We start from the raw sequence: 17,414 nt of genomic DNA, 5'->3' as shown, positions 1-17,414 counted from the left end.
ACACAGAGAGAGAGAGAGAGAGAGAGAGAGAGAGAGAGAGAGAGAGAGAGAGAGAGAGAGAGAAAAAAAAACAGACAGAGAGACAGAGAGAGTTCAGTATCTGATACAAGACGAGAGTGCAATAGAAACGACATTAACGTATAATATAACATAATGTACTGTTAAATACGTATTCATCTTTAGCCAGTTCACTAACTACAGCGAGCCAAGTTAATTGTTTATGCCCTCCACCCATAAGAGTACGGTAATGGTGGAACAAGTACTCAAATCCAGCCCGAAACAGTAGAAATATTCGAGCAAAATATGCTAACCTGAGACCTTTTTATGATGTATTTCCATCATTCTACCCGCAAATTAGTTGTAATCCATGTAAAAATGTGTAGTGGTTCGTTTACAACCATATATAGGTGTTTGGCAGTAATGCTAATATGAATAAATTACATTATCCAGATTCGTGCAGTTTCGGTTAATTCAGGCAAAAGCCAGCCTGTGCAACCTCCCACCCCACCCGCTACAAAATAATAATAATAATTAATTAATTAATTAATTAAAAAAATAAAAATAAAAAATAAAAATTGGGATCTCGTACTCCTATATGTCTCAACCTTTGCACATGCAAAATTTTTCTATTTTTCATTATTATTCTTACTTACCTGGTACTAGTACAACAACAATGCTATACAACATGAGTCATCTCTTCCACTGCAGAATTGTCTTCCCTTGCCGGATGTCAATGCTATATCTAGTCTAGCCTTTCTTCGCCTATTTTATATTGTGTTTAATTACTCTACCATTGCTATATCTCGTCTACCATTTCTCCACTTATTGTATATTGAGTTAAAATACTCTACCATTGTTACATCCAGTCTACCATTTCTTCACTTATTTTATATTGTGTTTCATTACACTATCATTGCTATATCTAGTCAGCTCCTGTAGTTAGTCTACTTTAAATGCAGTGAGCGTGAAATGAAAATGTATAATTAATATAACTAAATAGTTTTCTATTTGAATGCAATATTATATGATAATATGACTATTTTGACATTTGAACAAAGAAAGATGCCGTCTGTATTTCTTTGACATTAATACAATTAACTACTATTAACAATTGGTGAATATGGCCCCAGTCTTATGGATCCGTCTGTATTTCTTTGACATTAATAAAATTAACTAATATTAACAATTAGTGAATATGGCCCCAGTCTTATGGATCCGTCTGTATTTCTTTGAGATTAATAAAATTAACTAATATTAACAATTGGTGAATATGGCCCCAGTCTTATGGATTCGTCTGTATTTATTTGAGATTAATAAAATTAACTAATATTAACAATTAGTGAATATGGCCCCAGTCTTATGGATCCGTCTGTGTTTCTTTGACATTAATAACATTAACTACTATTAACAATTAGTGAATATGGGCCCAATCGTATGGATCCGTCTGTATTTCTTTGACATTAATAAAATTAACTAATATTAACAATTAGTGAATATGGTCCCAGTCTTATGGATTCGTCTGTATTTATTTGACATTAATAAAATTAACTACTATTAACAATTAGTGAATATGGTCCCAGTCTTATGGATCCGTCTGTATTTCTTTGACATTAATAAAATTAACTAATATTAACAATTAGTGAATATTGTCCCAGTCTAATGGATGCGTCTGTATTTCTTTGACATTAATAAAATTAACTACTATTAACAATTAGTGAATATGGGCCCAATCTAATGGATCCGTCTGTATTTATTTGACATTAATACAATTAACTACTATTAACAATTGGTGAATATGGCCCCAGTCTTATGGATCCGTCTGTATTTTTTTGACATTAATAAAATTAACTAATATTAACAATTGGTAAATATGGCCCCAGTATTATTGATTCGTCTGTATTGATTTGATATTAATAAAATTAACTAATATTAAAAATTAGTGAATATGGCCCCAGTCTTATGGATCCGTCTGTGTTTCTTTGACATTAATAACATTAACTACTATTAACAATTAGTGAATATGGGCCCAATCGTATGGATCCATCTGTATTTCTTTGACATTAATAAAATTAACTAATATTAACAATTAGTGAATATGGTCACAGTCTTACGGATTCGTCTGTATTTCTTTGACATTAATAAAATTAACTACTATTAACAATTAGTGAATATGGGCCCAATCTAATGGATCCGTCTGTATTTATTTGACATTAATAAAATTAACTACTATTAACAATTAGTGAATATGGGCCCAATCGTATGGATCCGTCTGTATTTCTTTGACATTAATAAAATTAACTACTATTAACAATTAGTGAATATGGCCCCAGTCTTATGGATTCGTCTGCATTTCTTTGACATTAATAAAAGTAACTACTATTAACAATTAGTGAATATGGCCCCAGTCTAATGGATGCGTCTGTATTTCTTTGACATTAATAAAATTATCTACTATTAACAATTAGTGAATATGGGCCCAGTCTTATGGATTCGTCTGTATTTCTTTGACATTAATAAAATTAACTACTATTAACAATTAGTGAATATGTGCCCAATCGTATGGATCCGTCTGTATTGATTTGATATTAATAAAATTAACTAATATTAACAAATAGTGAATATGGCCCCAGTCTAATGGATCTGTCTGTATTTCTTTGACATTAATAAAATTAACTACTATTAACAATTAGTGAATATGGCCCCTGTCTTATTGATTCGTCTGTATTTCTTTGACATTAATAAAAGTAACTACTATTAACAATTAGTGAATATGTCCCCAGTCTTATGGATCCGTCTGTATTTCTTTGACATTAATAAAATTAACTACTATTAACAATTAGTGAATATGGTTCCAGTCTTATGGATCCGTCTGTATTTCTTTGAGCTTAATAAAATTAACTAATATTAACAATTGGTGAATATGGCCCCAATCTTATGGATTCGTCTGTATTTATTTGAGATTAATAAAATTAACTAATGTTAACAATTGGTGAATATGGGCCCAATCCTATAACTATTCCTTGATACCCCGCTTTGAGTGGCGAGTGTTTGTCTGTGTGTGTGTATGTATGTGTGTGTGTGTGTGTGTATGTGTGTGTGTGTGTGTGTGTGTATGTATGTGTGTGTGTGTGTGTGTGTGTGTGTGTGTGTGTCTGCCTGTGTGTGTGTATGTGTGTATGTTGTATATATGTGCTTGTTTTTGTGTATCTGTTCTATATGTGTGTGTTTGTCTGTATGTGTTTTACAGTGTTCTAGCTAGGATTTTGATTGGGCAGGGCGCTAATTTAATTGTAGGGCATTTTCAAATCGAAAATCTTATTTTTGAGGCAAGTGATATGCTCGAATTTTTTACATTCATAAATATCATATATGTAGAAATATCTATGCTGGTTTTAATTTACAAAACGTTTTTGGAGGGAGGGGGACAATCAATTTCTAAACCCAAATTTATTATTCTTAAATTTGGATGTTTGATGAAACAGTACATTCATCGCCGTATGCAATATTATTGTACTAATGTACTAAATATAGACACTATTTAAAAAATCTCGTTCCAGCCAGTGCAACACGACTGGAATGTGCCGTGGTATGTGCTATCCTGTCTGTGGGATGGTGTATATAAACGATGAAACTAATGGAAAAAAGTAGCGGGTTTTTCTCTAAGACTAAATTTAAAAATTACCAAATGTTTGACATCCAATAGCCGATTATTAATAAATCAATATGTTCTAGTGGTGTCGTTAAATAAAATCAAACTTTAACTATTAAAATGTTTTACAAAAGGTTGGATCACCTAAAAAAATATTATTTTATAGTATTTATACCATTTAATATCATGCCCAAATGTAATTTAAAATAAATAAATTAAATAATTAAAATAAATCAAGAAGTGAAAAAAAAGAGAATGATTAGAAATAAATAAAAAGAAATAAAGAAATAAAAGAACAAACAAATTAAAAAATTGGCATAAGGATATATTTGTAACAAGTTGCTCACTGCATTTAAAAACGGCTATTATTGCATGTCAAGGACTAGATAGATTTCATTAAATAGCTTTTGTAGACATGTTTTTAACAAAACACAGTTATGCCTTCATAGACCAAATAACCAGTGTTGCTAGTTTACTCTGTGCCATATTATAAAGATGCAATCAATGTGTCATTGACAAGGACTACTAGCATCAGTTAAAACTATATGTATCTTGGTCTGGGTATTTGCAAAGGCAACAGTTACTTTAAAAAATTTACTTATCAAAATAAATTTCGCATTTGACGTTCTGTCGAAGTTTATCATGATGGTCTACTTTAAACTAGGTGTTTGCTGGGTGGTGTGTGGTTATGTGTGTTACGGTGCGAGGATTACTTTGCATTCAAACTTTGTAAGACTGCTCGTCTGCACTAACAATAGAAAATTTAAAAAAACATATCACGTTGCTGCTGTCGGCTTTCACAACTGTGGCCAAACAAAGTATTGTCAAACGTTTTTAGTTGGTAATTCAGATTCGTAACGACACTGTACACGCTTTGAGAGGAAAGCAAGATTTTGTATTTTTGTTTGACAATGAATTAGAGCAGGGCGGCGATAATCAGGGGCTGTGCGTGAAACAAACACGGCAGGGCGGCACAAAACAGAGGCAGGGCCCTCTATTTATTGCTAGCTAGAACACTGTTATATATATATATATATATAATATATATATATATATATATATATATATATATATATATATATATATATATATATATATATATATATATATATATATACAGTAGAACCACGTTAGTCCGGACTCCAGTAGTCCGGAATCCTCACCTAACGGACGTTTTTTTTGCAAAACGAAACGATCACTCAGTAAAGTTATTCATTAATGCAGATATTCAGCTTCCGGAACCGGACGGTCATAATTCTGAACCAAATGTAAGAAGTAAAGGCAAATTGCTTCGTTTGACCGGTCGCCGCTGATTGAACATAAAAGTAATCCGCCAATTAACGCTCACGTAATCGACAGAGATATAATGGCTGCACGGGGTTTCACACCGCAGTCTATTTAACCATTCACCTGTGTTTATTTAGTGTTAGTCGGATAAAGCACAAGTGTTCACAAGTGTTTGTTGTTTTTTAAAATATAATTTCTTTGATCTATGACCAGACTGGCTGTTTTATTTTATGTGTGTGTGTGGGGGGGGGGGGGGGGGGGGGGGGGGGGGGGGGGGGGGGGGGAGGGGGAGTATTTTATTTTTAAAAGTGGGTAACTCTTGATCATACCCTACGGTACCCCATGACCTCGTTTTGTAACTACCCTCCCAACTTGCCTGTATGATTTATTACTGAATACTTGTAATAATTGTTTGGGTGTCCCAACTCAAGAGTATTGCCAGTCACCCAAAATAAAGACAAAGGAAACGTCTTTATATGTTATTGCTATCAAAACACTGGCTTGCGACTCTTTCGTAAGTGGAACAATGCTCATTCAGTTTCACGCCGGTTTTGAGAGAGTTGTATTTCTGTGCTAGGGGCGGAGGGATGTATCATGTTGGCGTTTATATTATATCAGTAGATATAGCAGAAATGAATTATAATTTCGCAATTTAATATGTTTAAAATATAATCTGTAAATGTAGAAACTTGTATATAAGTGAGAAACAATATGCATTCCTCAACAACGTACCCACTTCGTGGAAATGAACTCGACCACGTGGCCTAGATTTACAACATTAACCGGTACGACAAAACACGACTAATAAAATTGAAAACTTGTTGTCGCTAGTAATCAAACATTTAGTATCAACAATGCAGCATGTCTTAAACAGTATTTCATTTTATTTAATCGCATTTTCTAACTTTAAGACAAGCACCTGGCAGTACACTACTGAATAGTAGACTGGCCTCACGAACATGCAAATAGCGCTTATTCACACCACGAGGCGGATCAACAGAACAAAACTGGTTGAAACTTTTTTTCGTTCTAAAATTCAAATGTGTCGTTTTTATTTTGTTTTTGAATCAAGGGAGGTTACTCATCAGGTACATTTCAGTAATCCGGAAATTCGTTAATCCGGACGTTTTTTTTAATAACCATACTGTCCGGACTAACGAGGTTCCACTGTATATACACACACATAAATACATATATATATATATATATATATATATATATATATATATATATATATATACACACACACACACACACACACACACAGTTGAGACTGGTCTACCGGTCTCCTGTCCATAACGGCCACCAGTTGATCTTGCCATAACGGTCACAAGATATATACATGTATTGACCTGCGCCGTCACAATATAAAGTTATTGTTTTACTTAAATTGAAATAAAACAGATGCATGCTCCAGTGATATGTTCGGTCATTTAATTTACAAGGCGAAGTAAGGCTTGCATTGAACTTACATATATACTCGACCTGTCAACACTGACGAGTAGTGTATTCCAAGGTATGTGATTGCTGCTAGTCAGGGTAACCGGTCAAAACCCCCTCCGGTCAAAACCCCCTCAGTCAAAAAACCCTCCAGTCTAAACCCCCTCCAGTAAAAACCCCTTCCAGTCAAAACCACTATTTAGAAAATAATCCCGAGTTTTTTATAACTGTTATGTTATAAGAAATAACAAAAAAAAATAATGTAAATAATTGATACCAAAAATATAAAGGCTTCCCAATGACATTAATCCCTTCAGTAGCCAAGATCAAACAATTTATATTATTTTATTATTTAAGGATTTTTCCAAGGCTTCCCAATTACATTAATCTCTAAGATCAAACATGGCTCTGATTGAACATTTTACAAAAATGATTAGTAGCTTCATTTAAAGCCTTGAAGGCTATGTCGTGTAACTTACACTAAATAATAATATAACTAAATATATTTCAGAGAATTATTTATAAAAAATTAAAACAATATCCATCTATATCAACATTATACTGAATTTACCACCATAAATACAAAAACAACAAAAAGAGGGTTTTTTGACCACTTGACTATTTATCGCAGGGTGTTTTGACTGGAAGGGGTTTTGACTGTGGGGGTTTTGACCGGAAGGGGTTTTGACTTGGATTCGCTAGTCAGACAAGCAGTTCCGACAATCTGCCGCCATGTTTGTTCAGCCATTACATATCTGCAAACTGACACTTTTGTTAAAGTATAATGATTTCTTAACTGCAACCTTTTGCGTGTATTGCATTAATTTAATAGGTAACAGAATGCAGTTGAAAGCAATTAAAGACAAATCACTTTTTCAAAAAGTGTGTAATAGAAAGAGTTTCAAGAAAATTTTAAGTAACATTTTTATGTAGTAAAAATTAAGATGAATACGTATTTAACAGTACATTATGTTATATTATACGTTAATGTCGTTTCTATTGCACTCTCGTCTTGTATCAGATACTGAGCTCTCTCTGTCTCTCTGTCTGTCTCTCTTTCTCTCTCTCTCTCTCTCTCTCTCTCTCTCTCTCTCTCTCTCTCTCTCTCTCTCTCTCTCTCTCTCTCTCTCTCTCTCTCTCTCTCTCTCTCTCTCTCTCTCTCTCTCTCTCTCTTTATACTCGTTAATGTTCGATTCTATGCACCTTTGTTAACATATTACAACATGTCTAGTTTGTTTGTGTAACTGATTCACATACTTTAACATCCCGACAAAGGTCTAGTCATGCATGAATCTTTAATATCGGTATCTGCGCGTCTCGTTTAAATAATCTATTATTAAGAAATATTACGTATCTAGTAAACAGTTTACTTGTCACTATGGAGCTCTCAGCTTAGTATCTGATTAAATACGAGGGTACAACCGACGCAACAATAATTTTTAATATAACATAATATACTTTTAAAAGTATGTTTATGTTTAGGGAGGGAGAGAGAGAGAGAGAGAGAGAGAGAGAGAGAGAGAGAGAGAGAGAGAGAGAGAGAGAGAGAGAGAGAGAGAGAGAGAGAGAGAGAGAGAGAAAGAGACAGAGACAGAGAGAGAGACACACACAGAGAGAGAGAGAGAGAGAGAGAGAGAGAGAGAGAGAGAGAGAGAGAGAGAGAGAGAGCGAGCGAGAGCGACCGAGATAGAGAGAGAGAGCGAGCGAGAGAGAGAGAGGGGGGAGAGACTCAGATAGAGACAATGGGCGAGAGAGAGAGTGACACACACAGACAGAGAGAGAATGGACGGGAGACGGTCTAGTGAGAGAGAGACGGAGGAGAAGTGTATTAACGGGAGACCGAATTGTTTAACTAGCATCGAATAGCAGATACTTTTTAACGATTGTAATTACATATCAAATATATTTTTCTCCATAATATATTAGTGGCTGTATATTAAACGCATTTCTGATCGTTCTAATGTTTGTAATAGGTTAAATTTCATTTTATTTCCAAAATATAATTTTTTCATACGTACGAAATTATTTGAAGATAAAATGAAACTCATCTTCCATAACATTTAAACAGTGAAAACATAATCTATCATGTCGTTGTGTATGACTATATCTGCCAGTTTCAATTGCTAACACATTTTGACACATATTTTCTATAAAGTACTAGAAGTGGTTTCCGTAAATAAAATTGCAGATTGAATGTATCTATAATAATACATTTTGGCGAAATATCAATTTCACTCCTAATATATTGCATAGCTTGGTCTAGACCAAGTTCCGCATAAATCATTACATTACATGTAGATTTTTTGACACCCAATACCTTAACTGTATCGTGTTGAACACAATGGGAGCACGGCTATTGTCACCTTGTATTATGGTGACAATAAACAGAAGAGATCGGGAAGTAGGAGGAGACGTCTTCCCACGGCAGCTCAGGGGGGTACAAACCGGGCGGCTCAACCGCCAGGGGCGATCCCTCCCGCTTCACAGAAGTAGACGAGACCGACAGGGGCGTTTTGAAGGGGGGGGGGGGCAAAACCGGCAGCTTAACTGCCGGCGGCCGCCCCTTCTGCGTCGCCGCCCCCACTACTCGGAAGCAGCAGTTAATGTTAAATTTCAATTTGTTTAACGACACCACTAGAGCACATTCATAGATTAACCACCAGCTATTGGATGTAAAACATTTAGTAATTTTAACATATAGTCTTAGAGAGTAAACCTGCTACATGTTCTATTAGTAGTAAGGGATTTTTTATATGCACCGTCACACATACATGATAGCCCATACCACGGCCTTTGTTATACCAGTCGTGGTGAACTGACTGGAACGAGAAATAGCTCAATAGGCCCACCGACGGATTGATCCCAGACCGACCCCGCATCAAGTGAGCAGTATTTCCATGTCGGTATGGGACTACTTGACAGGTCCGTGCTCCATGCTTGCTGTCAGTTGAACTATCTCGGTGTCACCCGAGCCTGTGGTACATGGAATCTGCAGTTCATGTTAGGTACTCATCCCCCATGTGGGGGCTTATACACTCGGGAGACACACCCATAATCGCACCCATGAAGTGGGTAAAACTTGGTGTATGTGGCCGTACACCTACCCATTGAGCCTAGCTGTGCACTCACTCTGGGTTGGAGCCGGTGTAGCACTTAATTTGCACTCCCTAAGAATATACACACCCCAGTCATTATTATACATATAATTTGCACTCCTCCAGTTATTATTATACATATAATACACACTCCCCTTGAATTATTTGCACTCCCCTGGTTATTATTACAAATATAATATGCACTCTTCACTACTATGTTTAAATAAATTAATTGTTTCTTAAATGAACTTTGGATTAATAATAATTTAAGTGTTATTCAATGAATATAATCCACATTCATTATTAGACCCCTATTGGTCCAAACGGAGGGGGTTATAGTTTTCATCTCTGTATTTCTGTCTTTCCGTCTGTCCATCTGTCCCACATAAAGTTTTCTGGATGGGTTTTTTTTACCTGACAATTCCTCGAGATATTGAGCTGAAATTTTGTATATAATTTTATCATATACCATTACATATCAATTTTGACGTTCATGACGACTTACACATTTTGACTGAATTGTGATCCTTGAACTTAGTATACGGAAATTAAATTTTGTTTTCCCGACTCCTCCCCAACCCCTCCAATGTCTCAATATATTTAGCTGAAATTTTGCATGTAGCTTTATAGTGTACCCTTACAGATCATATTTGACTTTATTGACGCTTTACCTATTTTTGACACAGATATGGCCCTTGAATTTAGGAAAGAAAGAAAGAAATGTTTTATTTAACGACGCACTCAACACATTTTATGTACGGTTATATGGCGTCAGAAATATGGTTAAGGACCACACAGAGTTTGAGAGGAAACCCGCTGTCGCCACTACATGGGCTACTCTTTCCGATTAACAGCAAGGGACCTTTTATTTGCGCTTCCCACAGGCAGGATAGCACAAACCATGGCCTTTGTTGAACCAGTTATGGATCACTGGTCGGTGCAAGTGGTTTACACCTACCCATTGAGCCTTGCGGAGCACTCACTCAGGGTTTGGAGTCGGTATCTGGATTAAAAATCTAGTACCTAACCACGACGCCACCGAGGCCGGTTTGAATTTAGGAGATACGACACTTTGTTTTACAATGCATCAATATATTGAGCTGAAGTTTTCTATATAGCTTTACCATATACTATTATGGCTTTCATAATAATGTACCCATTTTTGATAGAGTTATTGCCCTTGAACTGAGAAGATATGACAACAACAATCGACTCTTCTTTTTTTTTGCAATACCTCAACATATTCAACTGAAATTTTGTGTGTAGCTTTCCAGATCAATTTTGACTTTCATGACGATTTACCTATGTTTTGCAATGCCTCAATATATTGAACTATTACAGATCAAGTTTGACTGTTGTGATAATTTACCCATTTTTACAGAGTTTTAGCCTTTGAACTTAGGAGATACAAACAATTGTTGGGCCCTGTAGGAGACATGTATCGCTTTAGCAGTGTTTATTTGTGTATACATGTACACACCCTATTCATTATTATAGATATAATCTACACTCCACATTCATTACTATTCACCATTAATATACATTCCGCATTTATTAGTGTATACATGTACACACCCTATTCATTATTATACATATAATCTACACTCCGCATTCATTACTATTCATCATTAATATGCATTCCGCATTTATTAGTGTATACATGTACACACCCTATTCATTGTTATACATATAATCTACACTCCACATTCATTACTATTCACCATTAATATGCATTCCGTATTTATTAGTGTATACATGTACACACCCTATTCATTATTATACTTATAATCTACACGCCAGGTGCATTAGCATACACTTCACATTTATTATAATACATACAATCTACACTCCACATGTTTTATTATACACATGATTTACACACTTTTCTTTTATTATTCATACAACCTACACTCTGCATTCATAAATATAAATGTATTCTGCATTCCATAATTATTATTATATATATGTTCTACACTGCATATTCGATGCTACACATATACAACGGAATGTGTTGTCTAGATTATGTGCATAATAATGAACTGGGAGCGTAGATTATATGTATAGTAAACAGTGAATGTTGAGGGTAGGTTATATTTACATGTATATAGTGCATTATATGAGCGTTTGTAATCCATGTAAAAATGCGTAGTGATTCGCTTGCAACCCTATATAGCTGTTTGGTAGTAATGATAACATGAATAAATGTTGTTATCCAAATGCAGGCATTTTCCTTTTAATTTTTGCGAAAGCCAGCCTGTCCCCCTACAAAACTGGTAGCCCGTACGCATATGGTTATTATAAATGGTTCAACGCTTGTAGTTTAATATACTGAAATTAGTACCCCGCCCACAAAATAAACACGGTTCACGAGTAAACAATAAATACTAATAAGTAGATATATTTTCTCATGTTCAAGTTATATTGCATGTAGCATGCCCGTGGGAACCGTTGCAGGTGTTCGCCTATTTCATAAAAATGGTATGACAGGCAAGCTCGTTAAGTAACACACACACACACACACACACACACACACACACACACACACACACACACACATACACATACATACACACACACACACATACACACACACACACATACACATACACATACACACACACACATACACACACACACATACACACACACACACATACACACACACACACACACACACACAGTTGTACTGGCTCCAGTATGTGTGTGGGGTGGGGGTGGGGGTGGGGCAGACAATGTCAGAATCTGAATAAACATAGATTATAGGGTCAAATCCCATAGACGACAATAGTAACATATGTGGCTAAAACTCCTACCTGCAGCGTATCAATCGACATAAACGCTACGGATATAACTACTACCACCCCTCACACTTAAAGTGAATCAGAAAAAAATGGGGGGTCAAGCTGCTCGGGTCTGAAATAACGGGTAGCGTCTATGACTATCCTAGTTCCGCACAAAATTCGAGTACTTTTTTTTTACAGGTCCCCCATACATGTTTCAAGCACAAGGCTACTTGACACATTAGTACTAGATGAAATAAAATTGCATTTGTTTTTCCCAGATGAAACTATTCTTTTTTACAATCAACACACTCACATTTATAACCAATCACAGGACTTGTAGTGTTCACATCTCTATCAAAAGTTGGGTGCACCTCGAACTTTGACCCAGCCGGAAGTTATTTGGTTTAGTACTACCTATAAGGTACCGTTTTGATACCATTGTTATTTGGCGAGGTTTAGATAACGGTGTAACAAGCGAACTTCCGCGAGCCTGTTACACCGTTATCGAACTGTGCCAAATAACAGCGATATCAAAACGTAGTAACTTGATTTTTTTACCTGATTCATATTTTTGTACTATGTTTTAGTCAAAAGCGATATAGAAACTGTTAGTATTATCGTGTTGAAACTACTACCGGAAGTCGGAACCAGTGGGGTTTTCCTAATCATGTTCGTTGTACATAATGAAATTCAAGACAAGTTGATTCCTGTATATGTTTAGCTGCACGTTCATCAAACCATCTAACACTGAAAAGGTATATATAGATATATATATATATATATATATATATATATATATATATATATATATATATATATATATATATATATTTGTGTGCATCAAATTATCTGAATAGTACATACTGTAATTAAAAAATCAAATTCTCTGCATCAGTGTATACATGTCATAATTATATTTCTATAGTACTACTCCTGAAACTGTTTTAATAAATTATAACTACATTATTCAAAGGGAAAAGAAGTCAGACTACACTAATGAACCAAACAAGATAAAATTGGAAGAAAACATTATTTGGTTTATTGGTTCATTTTTGCAACACATCTCTGCATTTACATGTACCAGTTACTTCATAAATTAAAATGCTTGGTTTTAACTCGCCTTAGCATTTTGATGAGTGCGATTTTTCACTCGCCTAAGCATTTTGAGGTGTGTGATTTTTCACTCGCCTTTGTTTTTCAAAGCCAAGGACTGTCACTGTAATAGGTGGGTTTTTTCACTATTTGTGTCTTGACAAAATTTGGGGGATGGTAATTTAAAGGTAGGTGAGTAATTTATTATAGTTGTTAACAATTTGGTTCAGACTAAAAAATAATTGCGTTTCTTTTCTTTTTTTTTTTTTTACCTGATGGTCATTTGCAGACTCAACAAGCTCGCCGTCGAATGACTTGATTTATTTTGAACTAAGAACACGTACGGGCAACGCATAAATTACTATTAACTATGGCGACAGCAACGAAAGAACTGGACTTTTTGGTTGTCATGAACGCAAACGGGCCGGGCAGCGCAGAGAACAGGCAGAAAGGAATCGCGAAACTGCTAGAGGAAGAAAAACCTCTGTTAGTTTTCATGGAAGAGTTTAACTGGAGGAACCTTCACCAAAGACAGTGGAAGAGTCTTGAAGTGCCGGATTATTATCAATATGTTGGGCATGCGGAGGCCGGTTTTGTGTACGACAGAGATAAGATAACTCTCACACGATACAACGACGAGACGGACGTTATTCATATGCACGATGATATTTGGAAAAATAGCAAATCAAATGAATACGCCAAACTCTCCCGAATGTGCATCTGTGTGATAGAGAGTACAAGAGCCCCGAGTTTTAAACTGCTCATCATCTCTTGGCACGGACCTCACGAGTGCGCAATCCCCATGAAGGAAGCGGTGGCCAGGTTGTTTTGTGAGTTCATCATTTTACTCAAGGGCAAATATCAACTCCCGGTGATTGTGGGTGGAGGCTTCAACCTGAAGGCGACTTCTGTGGAGAAGTGTCTGCGCGAAGATCTCCACGTGATCAAAGTGTCTGAGTTCGACAAAGACATGTTACTCGTTGACAAGGACGTCTCGCACATCACAGACGAGGATCAGCTCGAATACGTTACGTGGAAGACTGGCAGAATAGAAGACACTTTCAAACATGTTCCACTGAAGATAGCGTTTCATCCCCGAGTCTCTCATACTGGTCCAGCAGTCGTTACAGACGAAACTAAGCTCAAAAAAGGTAAGTGGAACACTGACAAAGAAAAGCTGGACTGTGTTTAAAGCATAATGCGTGTGTGTGTGTGTGTGAGTGTGTGTGTGTGTGTGTGTGTGTGTGTGTGTGTGTGTGTGTGTGTGTGTGTGTGTGTGTGTGTGTGTGTGTGTATTGTAACAAAATGTGGACGTTTAGTAATTATTAATGTTGTTTGATGACGAAGTCTCCATTACGGGCCTTCACGTTATCTGACGGACTGCAGACTAGCGGTTCACAAATCGTTTTTCAGGGAAGATATTAAAATATTGTATGGCATTATTACTCTTAGTATTTAAGAAATAGTATAGAATTGTTTATCTAATCGAAACATGTATGAGTCACTACATGTCATTACCGTGTTTACCATTTCTAGCCAGTTGAAGCTGTGAAAATAGCAGTTGTATTTTACATAGAAGCCAAAGTCTCAACATTTCCTTGAATACTTGATTCAGTATTTGGTGCATTGTCAGTTGAGTCAGTGGTGTCACGTGTTGTAAATGTTACTCGTTTAGGCGGCGTTGTTTGTTGAGTTTCTAGGGTTGTCTTCTGATGGACCGTCTACCGTATCTCGACGTTGAGATCGGTTTCTTCTCAGGATGGATCCAGTGTCAGCTGTTACGAGATAAGATCTTGGTGTGTTCTCTTGCCTGATGACTTTACCAGGTATCCAGGATTTGTTTGTATGGTGCAGAACTCTTATTCTTTGTCCACTCTGAAGTGTTGGCAGTTCACCTGGCAGTGAGTGTGCATCGTGGTAATGTTTCATGGTAGTCTGTCTTTCTTGTAGATGTTTACGCTGGGTTTGCGTTTCTAGATTCACGTCATGCCTTGAAGGCAGTGTTGTTAATATAGGTCTGCCAAACATCATTTCTGCAGGTGAGGACAGGTTTGACGATACTTGTGTTGCTCTCAGATGTCATAGTGCAATGTCTATGTCTTGGTTTGTGTTCAAACATTTCTGCAGTATGTGTTTCATTGTTCCAACCATTCGTTCTGCAAAGCCATTAGATCTGGGATAATGTGGCGAAGAGGTTATATGGATGATACCCCACCGACGACAAAGATCCTGAAATGGTTTGCCTGTGTACTGTGTTTCATTGTCGCTGATGATCGTATCTGGTTTACCCATAAGCGAACACAATGCACTGATCTCTCTTGAAAAGGATATACTTGTGACAGGTGCTGGCATTTGTTTTACATATGAATACATTGTGAAGTAGTCTGCTACCAGCAAGTAGTGTTTCTCACTGATTTGGAACAAGTCTGTTGCTAGTTTCTTCCACGGAGATCCCGGCACTTCGTGTGGTTGGAGTGGCTCATGCCTTTGCTGAGGTTGTAGTTCTTGGCACGCAGAACATTTTCGGATCATTTTCTCAATGTCTTGGTTGATCTGCGGACAAAATACATATTCTCCTGCCAGTTTGCGTGTTTTCTCAATGTCTTGATGAGATACATGGAGCTGATCAAGGATATCATTACGTAGTGTCTCTGGTATCAACACTTGTTTACATTTGAAGATAATACCATCTTCCACAGCAAGCTCATCTCTGTAAGACCAAAATGATCTGACTGTTGGAGATGTTGCCTTGACATCGTCTGACCATCCTGTTATGATAGTTTCTTTCAATGTGTTGAGAACAGGATCATTGGTCGTTTCTGTTTTCAACTGGTTACGTTTGGTTGCTCCAAAGTTGATTAGATCAATTGCTATGTTTACTGTGTCCTTACTGGTAATTTCATTGACTGTGGTATGCAGTTCTACAGATTCATTGTTTTCAGGATTGGGCAATCTTGAAAGAGTGTCGGCTAATACCATCTCCTTGGCTGGTTTGTAGAAGAGATCGTTGTTATTTTAGTAGTACCCTGTTGATAGGTTTCTGATTCAACATTACAAGTGGCTTGTGGTCGGTGAATACAGATAATTTGCGTCCATACAAATATGTATGGAAACGTTCAACACCATGTACAAGAGCTAAAGCTTCACGTTCTATGTTCGAGTAGGCAGCTTGAGTAGGTGTCAGCGATTTGGATGCGAATGCAATAGGTTTATCCTGTATCAGTCCGGTACCTAGACCCTTCATTGATGCGTCTACTTCCAATATGAGAGGTTTATCCATGTCGTAGTAGGTCAGACAGGATTCATCATTGACTAGCGATTTCAGTCGTTCGAAACAGGTTTGGTGATTTATGTCCCATATGGACAGTGACTCGTTCTTCAGTAGATCTCTTAGCAGCTGTGATTATGAGCTGAAATTTGTTATGTATACACTTAGGTATGTCATAAGACCCAAGAATTTCTGTAGATCTTCCTTGTTTTCAGGTGTGGGCATTTTGAGTGGATCAGGTACAATGCCTTTGTCTGTGTAAAGATGTCCGAAGAACGGAATTGACTGTTTCTTGATAATGCATTTACTCGAGTTGAACACTAGACCTCTCTCCTTTGCGCGTATCATCAGTCTTGTCAAGTTTTGGTCATGCTCTTCCTCTGTTGTCCTAATGCCACACACATCGTCAGTGATTCCAACAACACCTGGTAGACCTTCCAGAATTTCTGTTATCTGCTGCTGGAAGATATCTTGACTTACAGTTAATCCAAATGGAAGTCTCATCCAACAATATCTTCCAAATGGTGTGCGGAATGTTGTTAACAACTGGCTGTCTTCATCAAGTTTAGAGAAGAACTTTGCTTGTGCAATGGTTTGTTTAATTCGTCAAGTGCTGGACAACGTTTGAGAGCTTGATTGAGTCGATATGGGTCGATACAGATTCTCAAAGAGCCATCTGCTTTCTTGACATATGCCAGGGATGAACACCAATCTGTGTCTAATTCATCTTTGATGTTTTCCTTCAAATGAATACTACATTTTCTTGGCGGATCGCAGTAAGGTTCAGCATCTGGTTTGAG

At 36.6% G+C, this 17,414-nt stretch overlaps 1 protein-coding gene across 1 annotated transcript in view; it reads left to right on the top strand.

The window, feature by feature from the left end:
* LOC121386529 overlaps nucleotides 1-17,414 on the top strand; it is a 34,890-nt gene that overhangs the window by 2,574 nt on the left and 14,902 nt on the right. The window contains exon 2 of the mRNA XM_041517464.1: nucleotides 13,636-14,497. Coding sequence (XP_041373398.1) covers nucleotides 13,717-14,497 — 781 coding nt within the window. The 5' untranslated portion in view covers nucleotides 13,636-13,716. The remainder of the gene's footprint in view (nucleotides 1-13,635; nucleotides 14,498-17,414) is intronic.

Source organism: Gigantopelta aegis, chromosome 12 (assembly GCF_016097555.1).
Source record: "Gigantopelta aegis isolate Gae_Host chromosome 12, Gae_host_genome, whole genome shotgun sequence".
NCBI classification, from domain to species: domain Eukaryota; kingdom Metazoa; phylum Mollusca; class Gastropoda; order Neomphalida; family Peltospiridae; genus Gigantopelta; species Gigantopelta aegis.
This window is presented reverse-complemented; position numbering and strand designations above follow the sequence as displayed.